The sequence below is a fragment of the Microcebus murinus genome, chromosome 29, assembly GCF_040939455.1.
Source record: "Microcebus murinus isolate Inina chromosome 29, M.murinus_Inina_mat1.0, whole genome shotgun sequence".
NCBI classification, from domain to species: Eukaryota; Metazoa; Chordata; class Mammalia; order Primates; family Cheirogaleidae; genus Microcebus; species Microcebus murinus.
The window spans coordinates 6,237,459-6,256,408 of NC_134132.1; the positions used below are offsets into that span (position 1 = coordinate 6,237,459).

Here is an 18,950-nt window from a genome sequence, read left to right on the forward strand (position 1 = left end):
CACTTGCCAGTGTAAGAAGTACAAAGTATTCAGAATAAATCTAGCGAAAGACTAGGAGCATGGAGGGAATAGGGCTAAAGGACAGCCCCAGGGCCAGAAAACACAGGGTCCACGGCACCAAGAACTCCAACTACGTTTTAACTCAAACCACAGGAAAACTGTGAAATTATTATGATGCATAAAAAAGGCACTTGTATTCTAATGTTTACAGAAGCTCAATTCACAACTGCAAAGATGTGGAAAGTGCCCAACAATCCATGAGTGGATTAATAAAATGTGGTGTATGTATACCATGGAGTTCTTACTCAGCCACAAAAAAACAGTGGTGAACTGGTACCTTTTGTAACAACCTGGATAGAACTGGAGACCATGATCCTAAGTGAAGTATCACAACAATGGAAAAACAAACACCACATGTACTCACTCTTAAACTAGAACTAAATGATAAAAAAAAAAAAAAAAAAAAAAAAAAAAAAAAATTGTGCTTTGTGAAAATAAACCTGGTGGCAACGTATAGGAAAAAATGGGAAGAGTACAGAAAAAAGTCACTGCAAAATACTTTTCCCCAGAATCTAGAAAAGTAGAGGGTTCAAGCTGGCCCAGTACAAGTGAGAATTTCAGGAGATGGAATTCATCTGGTTGAGCAAACCAAGAATTAGAGATCAAAGGAAGATGCTAGATAATGTCATGTTTTCAAATAGATACAGCAGGAAATCTAGCGGTGGAAAAATACCTAAGAGGTAAAAGGAGAGAGGAGCCAGTGGAGAGAGAGAAGGGGACCTGCCATCTAAAGGTTCATCAAGCCAACAGGGGGTGGAAGGTTTGGGTGCTGTGGAGAGTGTGAAGGCAATACAAGGTGGCCTCTGGTGACCACGGCAAAAGATGGCTGTCCATAAAGCAATGTCAGGAGAGGATTGAGCAGAAGCCAAACTACAAGAAAACTACTAATCACTGGGTTGTGAAAGCCGAGCGCCCTTTGGAACTCTCTGGAGAAATTTAACTGTGGTGGGAAAAGATAATTTGAGAAGCATCGTGAATTTTTTTGGTAGCAGACACTTGAAATGGGTTGTAGGCCAGAAAAAAGAATTAACAAGAAAGAGGATTCAACAACCTTTCCTGGCAGGAAGTTCATATTTCTAACTTTAATCTATAGCCCAGATAATTTCCTTCTTGCTTTGTTTTTGAAGATCAAGAGCTTCAATTCGCCATCCTCTAAATGGTGAGGAACTCCATGTATTTGGGGTCCATTATTCAATCACACCTCGGCCTTTATTTCTGGCTGAAAACACCGATCCATTAGTACTTTCTTGTGAGTTTAAACTTTCCAAACTTTTAATCATCTCCATGGCTTTTCCTCTGTGCCCGTCTCTGCATTCTACAGAGTCTTCTTTGAAAAAACTTCACAAGAGGGTCTAATAATTTAATAAAGGCTGTGCCTAAATTGAGTTCCTAACAAAGGGCAGTTATATGATGATTCCTCTACAGCAGTGGTTTCCAAACTCATTTTGTTTTGTTTTCAAAACAGAGGAACCATTTCTTATAATTAAATCATCTTTGAGATAAAAAATAAATAAATAAATAAACCTATTCTGATTAAAGTGAGGGTGAGCGAAATAGAGTCCCAATTATGGGACATGTCCCCTCCCCACTGTGCTGAGCTACTGATGTCACCCCAAGAACCCCAGGGGTCTGGGAGCCACTGTTTTACAACATGCTTTGGTGTCTGTCTAGGTGTTAGAATCACTGTTTAAGCTACAGGATCTCAGTGCTGAGTAACAGCTGTGTTTTGTTTATTAGTTTCTAACATTTCTCATAAAACACTTATGCAAGTTATCTTTCCTATGCCATATAAAAAGCATTGCCTTGACCACTACATGATCTGTAGATTGTTCCTGAATCATTTTCCTACTTTACAAATGGGATGCAAAACTCTGATCACACATTCCCAGCGCCAGCTACCTCCCTCCTCCATTCGTGACAACTGCAAACATACCATGCACCGTTTCTACGCCAGGGGTCACTCACGAGCAAAGAAGCAACAGGACTGACCCAAACGTGCTGCATTGCCAATAAAACATGTGGTCTCATTTTTTCCCCTCTCCAAAGAAAAGTCCAAATTAATGAAATTCCTCTTCTGCTACATTTCCTAGAAGCACTGAGCTACAAAATGCATAATCTATAAAAAGTGATAAAAGGAGTCATAAAAAGCAGACTCGTTCTCTTTACTACTAACCTAATAAATTTGACAGCCAGGCCCAGGTCTGCTATGCAGCAAGTTCCATTCTTCTTCACCAGGATGTTCTTACTTTTCAGGTCTCGGTGGGCAATGGCCGGCTTGCCTTGGGTGCTAAAGATTTCGGTGTGCAGGTGACACAAGCCACTGACGGAAGAATAGGCCAGCTTCAGCATGGATTTACTGTCCAGCGTGGTAGACTTCAGATAGTCATAAAGGGACCCGTTTTCGTGGTAGTCTGTGATTAGGTACAGTTGGGTCCAAGACCCTGTCCCTTTGATATCTGCAGCAATGAAGCCTAAAAGGAAACAAGACAGAAAGGTTTGCTGGTGTTTTCTGAAGACTACCAGGAACAATTCATACTCTTAAAAATCAATTTTTCTCATAGGTATCTTTTGTTTAGCATTTTATCCAATTCAATTTTTCTGATTATGCCTCTGATCATATTAGATGCCAATCAGAGGCAATCAAAATTGTAGGGGTAGAGAGAGATTAAGAACGTGTACCTGAAAACATGCCCCCTCTCTGATCAGCAGGGGATGTCTAAATTATTTTATGGTATTATAGCTACATATAAGACACTGTTTCCAAAACAGGTTCCTTAAGGCGTAATAACACCTTGCATTCTTACTCTCTTTCTACTTGAATGATTGAAACAGACCGTTTCTAAATTGAGAAAATAAAAAGCAAACCAACTGTCAACATAAACTCTTGATAGAAATAAATCGTGCAGCTGAAATTCCCATAACCATGCACGACATTGAAACGAAAATACACTCCTTCAAAATCCCCGAGAGACCCTAAGAAATTCCACTATTACATTTGCATTTCCTGTTTCTTAAGAGAGTATTCCATTTCCAGCCCACCATTAATTCGCAGAAGTGCCTTAGTCATTGCTCCTGTGAGGTCCCCCCTGTTAGAAGCTTATGACATTCTTGGGCCCAGGCCAGGAAGAAAACTCCGATCCATTTCATAAGGGGTCTAGACAGATGATTTAACATGCAGATGTGAACAGGAAGCTCGAAAACCCTGAACGTTGCAATGCAGATGTGGACTCACCCAGAATGTTTTCGTGCCTCATCAACACCGTCTGATATATTTCTGTCTCTCTGAACCAGCTGGCCTCCTCGGTGGTAAAGAACACTTTCACAGCTACCTTCTCGCCACGCCACCTTCCCATCCAAACTTCCCCGTAGCGACCTTTTCCAATCTGTTTCACCATCTGAATCTGCTTAGCTATAGTCCTTTGGACCTGTGAAGTCCCAAAACACACCCTTAGTGTATTCACAGCACTATAGATTTATTTAAATTTTTTTTTTCCTACAGAGAAGAAACAATCACTGCATGGAGAATATATTTAGCCTGTATTTTTCTTTATAGAGACGAGTTATTTGTATTTATTTATTAATTTGTGCTGTGCTCTTTTTAACATATTTAAGATCGATGGCGGATGCTCAATGTTCAAAATATTGCTTCCAAATGACTCGATATTTCACTCTACCAATTATAATTTTCACAGAGGAAAACAACCTGAATGGGTTCGCAGGAATTGGCAGAATGCTGTCACTGTCACCACTATAATGAGATACTAGATGCTCGGAGGGGACTTTTGCCACCATAAACCTAATCATGTATAAAATGCAACAAAACAAAACTGAAATGCACTGTTTGGCACATGAGGAAATAAAGAAAATCTCCAAACAGGGAAGGAGGGAGGAAGAAAAGGAAGAAAGGAGTTGAGATCAAAGCAAAGAACAATAAGTATTAAGCATCTACAAAAAGCCAGGTTGCTGTCTAAGAAAAATACCAACATTGGGATCCAGAGTCTTCGATCCCTTTAAAATTAGAAGAATTGAACCCATGGCTTCAGCATTCAGCTGAGACCACCAAATGGTACTAAATATGCACTAGGTTGGTAGCACACGTTGGCTCTCAAATATAACCCCTCTCTTGAGGAAATGATTTGCAGAATGCCTTTCATTCTGTGACTATGGTGGGCTAACAGCACTTTGAAGGAACTTTTGCTACCATATGACTTGATCGTGGATAAAATACATAATATAAGAAATAACTGGTAATGCACTGTTGACTTCACAAAAAAATAAAGAAAATCTCTAAGAGGTGGGGGTGGGGGATGGGAGAAAAAGGAACAAAGAAAATGGAGGAAGAAAAGGGGAAAAGTGAGAGAAGATCGTACAGAATAAATTCCTTAAAACAAAAAGAAACAGCCAATATAAATGAGAGGCAACGGAAACAACCCAAATAGACTTACCCACTTCAGATTACATATTGGAATTTCAGATATAGACTATCAAGTAACTACACAGAAAATGTGTAAAGAAATAGAAAGGTGGAATGGAAAATCAGCAAGAAAAGATCATTAAAAATTACACTTTTGAGTGGAACAGTTCATTGTTACAAGCAAAAATGCAAAATGGAAAGGCAAAACAGTAGACGAGAGAGAAAAATTAATGAGTTAACCAGAGAAAGTAGCAAATGAGAGAGGAAGTTTTTGACCAAGCTATAAAAGAGTTCTGAAGTCACAGAGTGTGGTAGAGACAAAGAGGAAGAAAATGTGAGTTACGTGGCATTGAAGTTAAATGTCTCCTTATCCACAATCTTCATCCCACCTGCACTTAAAAGATTCTTAATATTTTAACATAACCGTTGAATTCTGATAGCAATCGTCGTAAGGCAGAAAGGGCTAAGTATCTATTAGAATTTAGATCATTTCGAACACATACATAAAGATTCTAGCAGAGAACTTTCATAAGATCTGATCAGAAAACTGGAAAGTACTTTACATCAAATAAAAACGTAACCCTTTGCACTCGGATGTCGAGTGTGACTCAGCATGGTTAGCAAAATTTATAGAGATTAAAATTACTCTTTGAATGTATCAATAATTTGAAATATAAAAAAATCAAAACGAATAAGTTAGTATGAAAAGAAACTCCAGTTTTTTATTCTACTGCCGCGCTTTGTAAAATCTGGGGTATTTAAAAAATTAAATCCTGAGAAGAATAAAGGAATCGAGAAAAAAAGCAAGCTAGTGCAAAGGGTTAAAACTGTTTCTTTTTGTACTCGTAAGGCCCCTCCAATGACCCTGGGCCAATCCAGATAATCCAGAATGATCTCCTAATCTCTCAGTCAACTGATCAGCAACCTTAATTCTCCTTTGCCAGGTAACCTAACAGACCCGTGTGATCATGATATAGACATTTCCAGGGGGCACTTTTCTGCCTATCACAGCTGTCTGTAAACTAGGATGGGTTCAATTTTTCACAATGGATGACTTTGTCAATTAAACAGGCAATGCTAGCCAGTGCCAAGATCGTTACAGGCACTAATGTCAGATCGAAAGCTTTTGGGAAAAAGACAGGCATTTTTTTTTTTCCTAAGAGGATGAAAGAGTAAAAGAATTGCTGCTATGCCAGGAAGCCAGGGAAGCCCGATGAAAATAAGCAAGTCCACCCCTTCCTTTGGGAGTCGGGCGTGCTGGGTGAGGAATCATTCAGCGCACTGTACTTTTATTCCCAAACGAGGAAACAGAAGCATCAAGAGTCCCAAGCAGCTGGGAGCCAAATACACAAGTCGTGGAGAAGAAACTGCCCTAATTTATTAAAGAAATATTACACTTTCTTTATAGATATTACAAAGCATTGTTCATGTTAAGTCTTTGAATATTTCCTAATAGAAACAGTTTTGCATCTGCTTCTTTACTAATGATAACATATCTCATAATTCAATAAAAGGACTGACAGAATTGGCAAGGATCGATAGAATAAGAACAATTTATCACAAAGATAAAAAGAGTTACTAGGGAGTGAGATGGCAGAATAGAAACTTCCAGCGATCGTCCCTCCACACGAACACCAATGTCAACAACTATCCACGCAAACAAGCACCTTCAGAAGAACCAAAAATCAGGTGAGTGATCCTACTACCTGGTGTTAACAATATATCAAAGAAAGAGGCACTGAGGAGGGAGGAAGAGAGTCTTGCATGGCCTATGGCAGCACCCTCCCCAAAGCCCCACCACCACCCGCAGTGCCTGGACAGGGGGCCAAGTGGAAAGAGAATCTGTGTGTAGGAAAAGAGTGAAGTGATCGTGAGACTTTGCATTAGAACCCAGGGCCACCCTGACATGGAGGGGGACACGGCACGGGGCAGAACTCTTCCAGTGCCTGGGGGTGGTATTTAGACCAGCTCTGCCAGGGGGAAGTCCTCACCCCAAATTGTGTCCCGCCTAACCCCACCAGCTAAAAAAATGTAGGCTGGGACCTGGACTAAATTTGGGAGGCAGTCAGGCAAAAAAGGCTACAGTCCTTGGGCAATTCCTGTGGCTGTGCAGGCCAGTGGTGGTGGCCAAGTCAATGCCTGTGTCCCCAACTTCAGAAAGTCCAGCTCAGGGAGGGTCTTCTTCCACTTGGGGAAAGGAAAGTGAAAAATCCAAAGGACTTTGTTTTGCAACTTGAGCAGCATCTCAGCCACAGTAAAATAAAGTATCAAGCAGACCCCTGAAGGCCTGAGTCCAGGCCTTTGCTCATGGAAGGCATTTCTGGACCCACCCTGGGCCAGAAAGAAACATGCTGCCCTGAAGGGAAGGACCCAGCCCTGGCAGGATCTACCACCTGCTGACTGAAGAGCACTTTGGGCTTTGGATAAACATCAGAAGTAGCCAGGCAGCAGTCAACACAGGCTTTGGGTGATACTGGGCTGGTTTCAGGTGTGACCTGATGCTGGTGGCCACGAAGGAGTGCCCACACCACTCCTCTCCCAACTCTACCAGCCCAGCACAAAGTGAGAAACTCTGCCTAGTAACCCAAGGAATTCTCTTGTATCTTACCCAAGTCCATCAAGGTGCTACCACCAGGAATCTTGAAGAGTCACAGCATTGCTAGGCCTGGGGCATCCTCAGTGCTAATATGGCAGCAGTGACCAAAGACTTAGATCACTACACTCAATTTCCTTTGAATATCTGGAAAGCCTTCTCAAGAAGGATGGGATCAAACAAGTTCAGACTTCAAAGATCAAAAATAATACCTAACTCTTCCATTCCTAGACAGCAATGAACATCCACAAGCATCAAAAACATACAGGAATATATGACCTCACCAAACAAACTGAATAAGGTACTAGTGACTGATTGTGGAGTGATGGAGTTATGTGACCTTTCAGACAAAGAATTCCAAATATTAATAGCTGCCCTGAACAAGCTCAATGAACTTGAAAACAACACAGAGAGGGAATTCAGAGGCCTATCAGAGATATTTAACAACAACAACAAAAAAAAAAATTTTTTTTTTAAATGAAGCAGAAATTCTGGAACTGAAGAATTTTACTGACAAACTGAAAAATGCATTAGAGTCTCTTAATGACAGAATTGACCAAGCAAAAGAAAGAATTAGTGACCTTGAAGACAGACTATTTGAAAATTCATAGTCACAAGATAAAAAAGGATAACTAGAAAATAGCCTCAAAAGGGCAAATCTAAGAGTTATTGGCCTTAAAGAGGAGGTAGAGAGAGACTGGGGTAGAAAGTTTATTCAAAGAAAATAATTAACAGAGAACTTTCCAAACCCAGAGAAAGATGTCAATATTCAGGTATAAGAAGGTCATACAACACCAAGTAGATTTAACCCAACAAGACCACCTCAAGGCATTTAATAATCAAGCTCCAAAGGTCACAGATAAAGAAAAGGTCCTAAAGGAAGCAAGGGAAAAGAAAAAAATAAGATATAAAGGAGCTCCAATAGATCTGGCAGCACTATTCTTAGTGGAAACCTTACATGCCAGGAGAGAGTGGCATGGTACATTCAAAGAGCTGAAGGAGAAAAACCTTAACCCTAGAATATTGTATCCTGCAAAAATATCCTTCAAACTGGAAGGAGAGGCCAGGCACAGTGGCTCATGCCTGTAATCCTAGCACTGTGGGAGGCCGAAGCAAGAGGATTGCTTGAGGCTAGGAGGAGTTCAAGACCAATCTGAGCAAGAGCAAGACCCATCTCTGAAAAAAGAATAGAAAAATCAGCCAGGTCTAGTGGCACACACCCATAGTCCCAGCTACTCTGAGGCTAAGGCAGGAAATCGCTTTAGCCCAAGAGTTTGAGGACGCAGTGAGCTATATAATGACACCACTGCACTCTAGTCCAGGTAACAGAGTGAGTGAGACCCTGAAATTACTAAAAGAAAACATTGGGGAAATGTTTCAGGACATTGGCCTGGGCAAGGACTTCTTGAGTAAATATACCCAAGGCCCAGGCAACCAAAGCAAAATTGGACAAATGGGATCACATCAAGCTAAAAAGCTTCTGCACAGCAAAAGAAACAATCAACAAAGTGAAGAGACAACCCACAGAATGGGAGAAAAATACTTGCAACCTACCCATATGAAGAGGAATTAATAACTAGAATATGTAAGGGAGGACCACTGGGAAAAGTCAAATGATCCGATTAAAACATGGGCAAAGTATCTGAACAGACATTTCTCAAAAGAAGACATACAAATGGCCATTGGGTATGTGAAAAAAATGATCCACGTTATTAGTCATCAGAGAAATGCAAATCAAGACTACAATGAGATTTCTCAATCCAGTTAAAATGGCTTGTATCAAAAAGACAGGTAATAAGGAATGCTGGTGAGGATGTTAAAAAGGAGGAACTCTCGTACACTGTTTGTGGTTATGCAAATTAGTGTAACCACTATGGAGAACAGTATGGAGGTTCCTCAGAAAACTGAAAATAGAATCATATGACCCAGCAATCCCACTACTGGGTATGATTCTAAAGAAAGGAAAATCAACATATCAAACAGGTATCTGCACTCCCATGTTTATTGTAGCACTATTCCCAATAGTCAAGATTTCAAATCAACCTAAGTGGCCATCAATGGATGAATGGATAAAGAAATTATGGTACAAATAAACAATGGAATATTATATAGCCACAGAAAAGAATAAAATCCTGCCATTTGCAACAATTTGGATGGAACTGGAGAACATTATGTTAAGTGAAATAAGCCAAGCACAGAAAGACAAATCTCACATGTTCTCACTCATACTTGGGAGCTAAATATTAAAAACAATTGATCTCATGGAGACAGAGAGGAGAATGATAATAACCAGAGGCTTGGAAGGGTGGCAAGGAGAGAGAGATAAAATAGGGATGGTTAATGGGTACAAAATTATGGTTAATTAGACAGAACGAACAATATATAAGATAACAAAGTGACTATTATCAACAATAAGTTAGTTTAAAATAACTAAAATAGTAGAAATGCAATGTTCCCAACACAAAGAAATGATAAATGCCTGAGCTGAAAGCTATCCCAATTACCCTGAGTTAATTAATTTACACTGTATGCCTGTATTAAAACATCACATGCAATCTATAAATGTATACAACTATTATGTACCAATAATTAAAAATTTTTAAAAATGACTGGTACTCACTAGCCCAGAAAAAAAAAGTGTTATTAAATTTTATTCAAAAGTTTAAAATACACTTGCATTGTGATATTTATTACAACATCTAAGAACCCAAAAATGTAACCTGAAAACTTTTAAACCTGTGATTTATTTTAGTTTTTATTTGATTTGGTAAATGTTTCTGGTCTTCCTATACCTTAAGAACTGTCATTGTATATTACATTCTTAGATATCAATTTTGAAAGGTTTGATTGCATACATAAAATGCCTGTAAGATATAATCACTGTAACTATAACTCCAAAAAAAGAATTATTTTCATGTATACTGGGAACAACTGAATATATAAGGATTTACAAGGAATTATCACTATTGCAAGATTGTCATCTCATCTAGTGATTAGAAATTTCATAGTCTCTAAAGTTTAAGTTCACGTATGGACAATAGAAAACACACAGCTGTAAATAATGCTCTGTACTCTCTACTATATCCCTAAATTAGCAACACACACACATACACATCCTTCTATGCAGAAATATATGGATTAAAATACTTTGCTTAGTAAGGCTAAACTAATAATTCATATGGGAATGACTTTTCAGAAAAGATTCCTCACTTAAGAAGCTTCAAAGATATCGAGTAAACAAGACAGCCAAAGTCAGAACCAGACCTCAAGGATCAGGAAAATCAATCTTAAGAGTTTATTAAGGCCGGGCGCGGTGGCTCACGCCTGTCATCCCAGCACTCTGGGAGGCCGAGGCGGGAGGATTGCTCAAGGTCAGGAGTTCGAAACCAGCCTGAGCAAGAGCGAGATCCCATCTCTACTATAAACAGAAAGAAATTAATTGGACAACTAATATATATAGAAAAAATTAGCCGGGCATGGTGGTGCATGCCTGTAGTCCCAGCTGCTCAGGAGTCTGAGGCAGGAGGATTGCTTGAGCCCAGGAGTTTGAGGTTGCTGTGAGCTAGGCTGATGCCACGGCACTCACTCTAGCCTGGGCAACAAAGCGAGACTCTGCCTCAAAAAAAAAAAAAAAAAAAAGAGTTTATTAAGAAAACTATTTCTCATTAATTCTCATATTTCTCAAAACTATAAAAATCTGTCTAATTAATTATTCGTTTCCATCCCAAATCACAATCTTTCTGCATGGTCCACAAAAGAACCAAACACTTTTCTCATTAAAGCAAGTGCCTTGGATTTGATATACATTCTCTTCAATATTGACAGTGCTGACCGTCAGAAAATTAAACCTCTCCCGAATGGAAAAGCCAGGACTTCAGCCTGAAACATAAACCCTGCAGCTGAAATATGGCCTGCTTCCTTTTGTGCAAGCACTCAGATCCCAGTTGCTTGTCATACTTTAGCCTTCAAAAGCCAGGCCAAAGTGCAGTAATGCTATCCTGATGGAAACACAGGGAAGATGGATGGTCCCATGTTCAATGTTTTCTAATCTGCTCTTGATCAGAATGTCTGAGGGTCTGGATTGTAACCATATACAGACATTAAAAAATAACAATCACCTTACCCTCAATATGTCGAAATGTTATCGGGAAGCCCTGCATCTGAGATCTGATGTCCAACCCACAGAGCTTTCTCCTTGTCCACCGCCCTATCTGTTTCAGTAAAATGAAACCCTTGCACTTATTGACATTTCCTTCCAGAACACATTTCCTTCAAGTTCACGGAATGTTCTGCTCGTACCAGCAGAGGGAGGCCTGATCCGCTTCCTGAGCTTTGGGACTGCTCGATGAGGTCCCGCAGGGATTCTCCGGGAGGAATGTAAGTTTCATCCTGTTCTAACCCGATGCTGTACCGGGGTCTGGTTTCTTGTCTCTTATACCTAAAGAAGGACACATGAAGATAATTTAAGAAATGCAATGATAGGAGCAAAACATTGCAGCTGAAACAGTAATCACAACAGGATTTATTTTAGCACATAAATACAGTACAAGATTAAGTGCTTCGTATTTGCTGCCCTTGGTTATGGTTTCCAAAATATGAATCGTTATTATTTTGCTAACCTCTTTTTAAAAAAAATAAACTACATGTTTAGTCTCGACCACCCACAATTTTTCTTCTCTATTGCTTTCGATCACATATATCCAAGCAGGCTACATTCTGGGAGTGTTTCTAAACAGCTCCAATATTCATTCCCTAAAATCTTTTTATGATATCCCAAACTAATGAAAGCTGCAAATTTTTGATTTATAAACACATTATAGCTAACTCTCTTACATAAAGTAAAGCAGATAAATAAAATTAGGCTTTACAAGCTTTGTTAATAACTACTATGTCTTCAAATAGAAATGAATTTATTTCAATCAACTAATCTATTAATCTACAAAGTATCACAAATGAGTATGCAATTGTTCAAAAGGCAAATGATATAAATATAAAGGTTCTTGATAGTTCTCAAACTAGAAAAGAAGTTTTTAGGTGGCAAAATAATTTGCAACTACCGTACTTAACTTAAATAACTGAACTTGCTTCAATAATTAATCTATAAATTATAATTAAACTATTTTAATACTAAGAGGAATTTTTTTAGCTCAGGAAATAAGGAATTACTTGAGCCACTCTTAGTTCAACATGACATTTCCTGTACTTAGAATCCAACCTAAGAAGCAACAAGTCTCTGAATTCCCTAACTACCTTAGTTTCCCTAGAGAGGAAATATTTATCTGGGTAGTTATGAGGTCTGAAGCAGAAATGAGATAGGTATCTATTTATAACTTCATTAGGACAAATATTTATCAGCAGTAACAGATATTTTCAGTTAAATATAAGATCTAACTATGTCAAAGAAAGCTGTGATAAAAAGCATCAACAGGAAAAAAATGGCAGAATATTAATGTAAGGAAGACACTATCAACTCAAAATTCTACATCTAGATGCTAGAAACTTACCTGAAGTAACAGAATAAAATGATGAGGACCAAGAGCAAACTACAGACAGTCACAGATATAAGTAAAGCCTTGTGGTGTATAGGTCCATCAACAAAATCTGAAATGAAAAAAAAGAGAGCCATAATAGGAAAGATATTCTCACTTAAAAATTAGGAAGCTACTCTGAAGTACTTGCTAAGCATCTGTGCAAGATGTGAAAGACCCTTTCAACATGCCAAGTGATCATAAAAAAATATACATACATACTCAGAATTAAATAACTTTGACTAGAATGACTCGTCACTCATCTAGGTACTTATTTCAAAAGCATACATTTCTTCCTTTCTGAAAAGGTATAGACTTGTCATAGGATAAAAGAACATGAACACAGGTAAATGAATGTGTGCACCTAAAATATAAGCAGGTAGTTAATCTTTATTCCGGATCTATCTGATGGGTTCACAGGCTCTTTTCACGTGGTCATGAATTTGAATAAAAAGTGAATCTATAAACCATTATACATAAAACACAAAACCATCTTATGATGAGTATAAAAGGACTACTCAAATGTTGTCAAATATAGACTATATATTATGTGCATCACTTTAAACAAAGATGTCCTTCAAAATGCATAGCTTAATTTTTTTTATAATGGCATCATATTTTAAAAGAATATATATGCTGTAGCCAGATAATTTGGTTTTTATAGAACAAATAAACATTATTTTGCTTTAACTCTAGTTCTTGAGAAACCAGATTTACTTAGAGCATGATTTCCCAAACATTATATAAAGAAGAATGACTTAGCTTTATACAAATGCATTTTACTGACTTTAACCCCAGAGATTTTTATTCAAAGTATTTTATTTTTTAATAATCATCCCAGGTGATTAAATGCAGGTGGTCGCTGGGACATATTTTGAGAAAAACTGACTTAAAACCAGGTGCACTTATATAGTAATAGAATTAGCACTGTTCTTATCAATGGTACCATGTACCTTTAAGAGAGTGATTATTGTTATTTAATTTTAAAAGTAGTATTGTAATTTCTGACTTCGGTTACTATGGACAAGAAGCTTTCCAACTATGCTGTATAGCTCTAACTATATGGCCACCTAAATATTTCAGCTGGAGACCTTATCCCATTCAATGTAACTTTTTTCATTCAAAAGTATGATATGTTCCAAGAAGAAAAATAGCAAAGAACTAACTAAAATAATATAAATAAAATCACTACCTCCTCACTACTCGGGAAAAATTACTGCTAACAGTTTAGCATATGCCATTGCAGTATAATTTCAATGAACAAAAAAAGTTCATGAGCAAAATATTTCACAAAAAGGCATTATTATATTGCCTTACAACTAGATTACTTTCCTTTATAATATAAATGCGAACATTTTCCACAAAAAAAATTTGTAACATGATTTTTTGGTTGATATTTAACTTTTTAAAAAATTACTTATCTTTTTAATTGACACATAATAATTTTACATATTTATAGGGTACATACTGATGTTTTGATATATATAATGTACACTGATGAGATCAGAGTATTAAATAATTAGTATATCCATCATCTCAAACATTTATCATTTCTTTGTGTCGGGAACACTCAATATCTTTTTTAGCTATTTGAAATTATATATTATGGCAACATGATTTTTAAAAACTAGATTGTATTATATGTAGAGACATCCTAATTAGAAAGCCATTCATCTGTTGTCATAGATTTAGGAGATTTCAACGATTCTGCTATAAGACTTCTTTGCTTTTAATACATAAAATTCTGTAATGATCACTCTTACACATACATCTTTGCACATGGCAATGATTTATTTCTTTAATAAAGATTTCTAGAAGTACAATTATTAGTTCAAAGGACACATATTTTAAGTGTTTTCATATATACCATCAAATATCCTTTAAAAAGATTACAACAGTTCCTATTTTACCATCGATGTAAATATATATTTTAATTATGTTGAAATAATTTCAGCCTTAGAGAAAAACGATGAGGAAAAAGAACTCTAAGTGTGTCCTTCACCTAGATTTCTCATTGTTAACATTTTATATTTGTTTTATAATTATCTTGCTTTCTCAGTGCTTCTTTCTCTCATTCTCTCTAATATGTATATATGTATACATTTGCATTTATATTTTTTGTTTATTATTTGTATGTCTGTATTATTTTTGGATCATTTAAACTTGCAGACATAATGCTCCTATCCATTTATAAATACTTTGGAATACACTCCTAAGAACAATGACATTGTCTTACCAAATAGTAATACAATTTCCAAAATCAGGATATTGACATGAACACATAAAATAAAAATAAATCTTACTTTAAAATATTTCAGAGAATGTTTAGATTATATATTAATATGTAATATATAGTATACTTAACATTATAAACTATAATTCACAAGTACAAATTTCTTGTCCAAATATGAGGATGGTCAATGTTATCATTTACTCATCAGTCTAAAATATATATGTTTAACAGCTATTTATGATCCATACGTACTACTTGCGAAATCCTAATGAGAGCAGTCTGTATTTGAGAAGACTAAATGAAAGACCACTAAAGACAAGCAGTTTTATATTAATAAACTCAGAAATGTTGCCAGTGGTCCAGGAAAAAGGAGTTCAGGAAAACTTGAACTACTATAGTCTGTGTCCAAAAAAGCCATTGAAGTCTATAGCCATACCACCTTGAATGCGCCCAATCTTGTCTGATGTCAAAAAAGCCATTCTGGCTTTAACACAAACAAATCAGATCTAATTAGCTCATTCGTTGTCTGAAACATGTTGCTTAGGAAATCTTGAACATAACTTATAAGCTCTTAAAATTAAGCAGGCTAAAATTTTACACGATTAATTGTCTTAGTAAATTTCTTTCTCCATTGCACCAGGCAGTGTTGACAATAGATCCAAGATGTCACAATTCCTTCGCCAGTGAAAGCACATTCGCAATGTTGTCACGTGTATCCAGGCATACAACTACGATAGCACATACATACGTAAAGATTCTGCTGGAAACTTCGCTTAAAACGTATTTCCAATTTTATCGATAACAAGAGCCTGATTTTGCAGGCATCCAAAGAGAATGCTAGATACTCAACTAAGACTAACCATATAATCACAGCACACTACAGGTATGTGAACACAGAATACTTTTCCATTCCAGTGATGTAATTTTACTAAAGCTCTCAGCTTCACTGTCCATGTAAATGCAAGCCACATTAGACACCCTGAGCTGCAAGAACACTAGTTATTAGTTATTATATTTCTGATGCATGAGAGCATTTAGCCCAGAAGGATCTAAGGGACTCTCTTTCCTTGCCATCAAGCACTATACTTAAGGCTTGAGTTACCTTCCCATTTTGCTTTCCTTTACCCCAATAACCCTGCAGCCTCAGCTACTGCCTGCTTGTCTTCCCTCATGAATAGGCGATGCTTATCAATAAACCTTTTGTTTCTGCTGGTCATGCTGGTCATGTTTTCATCTACCATTACCTGTGCTCAGAGCATGAACAATGTAAACACTCAAGTCCCTGCCAGAGTCTCAGTCTCAAGTGAACACTTCCAGATTCCCATTGGGGAAGTGCAGGGCCCGCAGCTCTCTTCTCCACAAGGCAGATTGCTACCTGGGCTGTCGCTCCAACTGCTCGGGGAAAATAGAAGCAAGAACTCCCTGGGGAAATCCGGGTCCCCCTGAGAGGCAAGCACGAATGGCCAGTGGTATCACAGAACTGCATCCTGCCACTCCTGTCCCTTCTCTAATAATTAAGTGCTTTGCAGCTGCTTAAAATGCCAGGACTGTTCTTACAAGGCTAGAAGATGGTTCACAATTACAATAAGAAATGGAAGAAAAAAAAAATCATAGACCTAGAAAGGATCTTGGAAATAACCACGGATACTCTGCAAACATAGACAGTACACGTTCAAAAAAGACACTCTACAAAAAAGACACCTGCACTCAAATGTTTACAGCAGCACAATTCACAATTGCAAAGATGTGGAAACAACCCACGTGCCCATCAATTCATGAGTGCATTAAAAAAATGTGGTCCATGTATACCATGGAGTACTATTCAGCTCTAAGAAACAATGGTGACCTAGCACCTCTTGTATTTTCCTGGCTACCCATTCCTGGAACCCATTCTACTAAGTGAAGTATCCCAAGAATGGAAAAGTAAGCACCACATGCGCTCACCAGCCAATTGGTATTAACTGATCGACACCTAAGTGGACATACAGGAATAACTAACATTTATCGGGTGTCGGGCAGGTGGGAGGGGAGGAGGGGATGGGTATATACAAACACAATGAGTGAGATGTGCAATGTTTGAGGGATGGACACGCTTGAAGCTCTGACTCGAGGGGGGAGTGGGAGCATGGACAATATATATAACCTTAACATTTGTACCCCCATAATATGCTGAAATAAAAATAAATTAAAAATAAAAAAGATAGTACACATTCCACAAAAATACCATACACATGGATATGAGGAAGGCAAAAAAAAAAAAAAAAAAAAGGGCAGCAGCTCTGGGGTCTAAAGGTGGTGCTCTCAGACCACAGTCTGCAGTGACGTTTCCTGAACCCCAAATTGGCCCAAAGGGTAAAGTGGATTCTGCAAAGATCTTATCTAGGCTCGGCCTGGGATCCTCGGGGCACAAAAGCACAAAGCTTTTTCATTCTGTCCTCTAGAGACTTGGTCCACTATTTTTATTTATTTTTTTATTTTAGTGTATTATGGGGGCACAAGTGTTAAGATTACATATATTGGCCATGGCCCCCTCCCCCCTCGAGTCAGAGCTTCAAGCATGTCCATCCCCCAAACGTTGCACATCCAACTCGTTGTGGTTGTATATACCCATCCCCTTCTCCCCCCTCCCACCCTCCCGACACCTGATAAATGTTACCCCTATATGTCCACTTAGGTGGTGATCCGTTGATAACAATTTGCTGGTGAGTACATGTGGTGCTTGTTTTTCCATTCTTGAGATACTTCACTTAGTAGAATGGGCTCCCATAATCTCACCCTCCTCATCCAGCCATCCTAGTCCTAACTAGAACTGGATCCACCTCTCTTAGGTATGAGATTTGTTCTCCAACTAGACATGCTGTTGCATACTCCTATATTTTACAAAGGCCTCTCAAATATTACAAAGCAGACCTCGGTACTTAACTCATGCCTCTGTTTAGAGTCGCTGCTACTCAGAGACTGTGCAAACTTAGGAAAGTTAATAAGCCTTTCTGTCCTGCATTTTCCTCCTATTTAAATCGGAACTAACAATCCTAAGTAACTCTTAGGGTTCTTGGGAGGCTAAAATCGATTCATTTACATAATAATTAGCATCGTGCTAGGCTAACATTAGGCATTTTAATTTTTAAATTTTTATCCACTTGGCCTATTCTGCCTTATCCACTTAGCAAACTCCTGTTTGTCTTTAAAAAGTCTTGTTCAGGTTATCACTTCTACAAAGCTACGGTGACATCCTCCCATCCAAGACATAGCCAGCCATTCACTCTTTTGTGTCCTTAATGTACTTTATAATTTAACTCTACTGAGATATTCCTGACAAAATATAATTTTAGTTATTTCCATACTTCTCTCTTAGATCCTAGTCTACACTTTGGGGAAGAAGAATTTTCTTCACCCATTTCTATATTCCTACCACCTAACATGCTGCCTGGCAAAAAAATAAATAAAAAATAAACGCTCCTGTAAGGTTTTGATGTGAGTTAGTATGAACCAATCTTTTCTAGCTTTCTAGACTAATATAGGAAAAAATGTTATAATAAAATGTTATCAAAGTCATGAAATTCCATGATGTTTTGTTGGAAAGAATTTCTCTTCTCAAGAAATAAAATCAATCATTAGGGATCATTCTAACTCACTTAAATAAGACTTAGGATTTAAAACCCTACAGCAATTACAAATCATTCATTTTTGCAGTGAGAACAAGGAGAAGAAAGGAAACACAGGGGCTGTTCCTAATGAAAAGTCTCTTGGGATGCAGTATTTTTCTTTTTTAAATGAGCAACTCTTAAAATGTACAAGTTTTGAAATTAAAACATTTAGACATCTTTCCCATTTTATCAATATATGGATGTATGATTTGACTAAAAGCTAGTTACTCTAGCAGAAATAAAAGGAAATGCCATATAGCAAATAATCTTTGATTTAGTCCTTTCTAAGGTCGTTATTCTCAAAATAAATGCAGCCAAATGATCGTTTTTAAGTGAAAATGCAACTTTCGAATAACTGTCAGGGGTAAACATAAAGCTCTTTCTTCCCACTCTACACATACTCTAGGCATTGTAGCTTTCTGAATGGAAATGGAAAGAAGTTAAAGTAACAAAAATCCCAAGAGTGAAGCCACAT

General features: G+C 37.6%; 1 protein-coding gene across 3 annotated transcripts in view; it reads right to left on the reverse strand.

The window, feature by feature from the left end:
- Positions 1-18,950, reverse strand: part of BMPR1B (bone morphogenetic protein receptor type 1B) — a 353,247-nt gene that overhangs the window by 22,011 nt on the left and 312,286 nt on the right. For all 3 annotated transcript variants that reach the window (XM_075998762.1, XM_075998763.1, XM_075998761.1), the window contains 4 exons: positions 12,572-12,668; positions 11,367-11,505; positions 3,293-3,485; positions 2,234-2,531 (listed from right to left, as the gene is read on the reverse strand). In XM_075998762.1, coding sequence (XP_075854877.1) covers positions 2,234-2,531; positions 3,293-3,485; positions 11,367-11,505; positions 12,572-12,668 — 727 coding nt within the window. The remainder of the gene's footprint in view (positions 1-2,233; positions 2,532-3,292; positions 3,486-11,366; positions 11,506-12,571; positions 12,669-18,950) is intronic.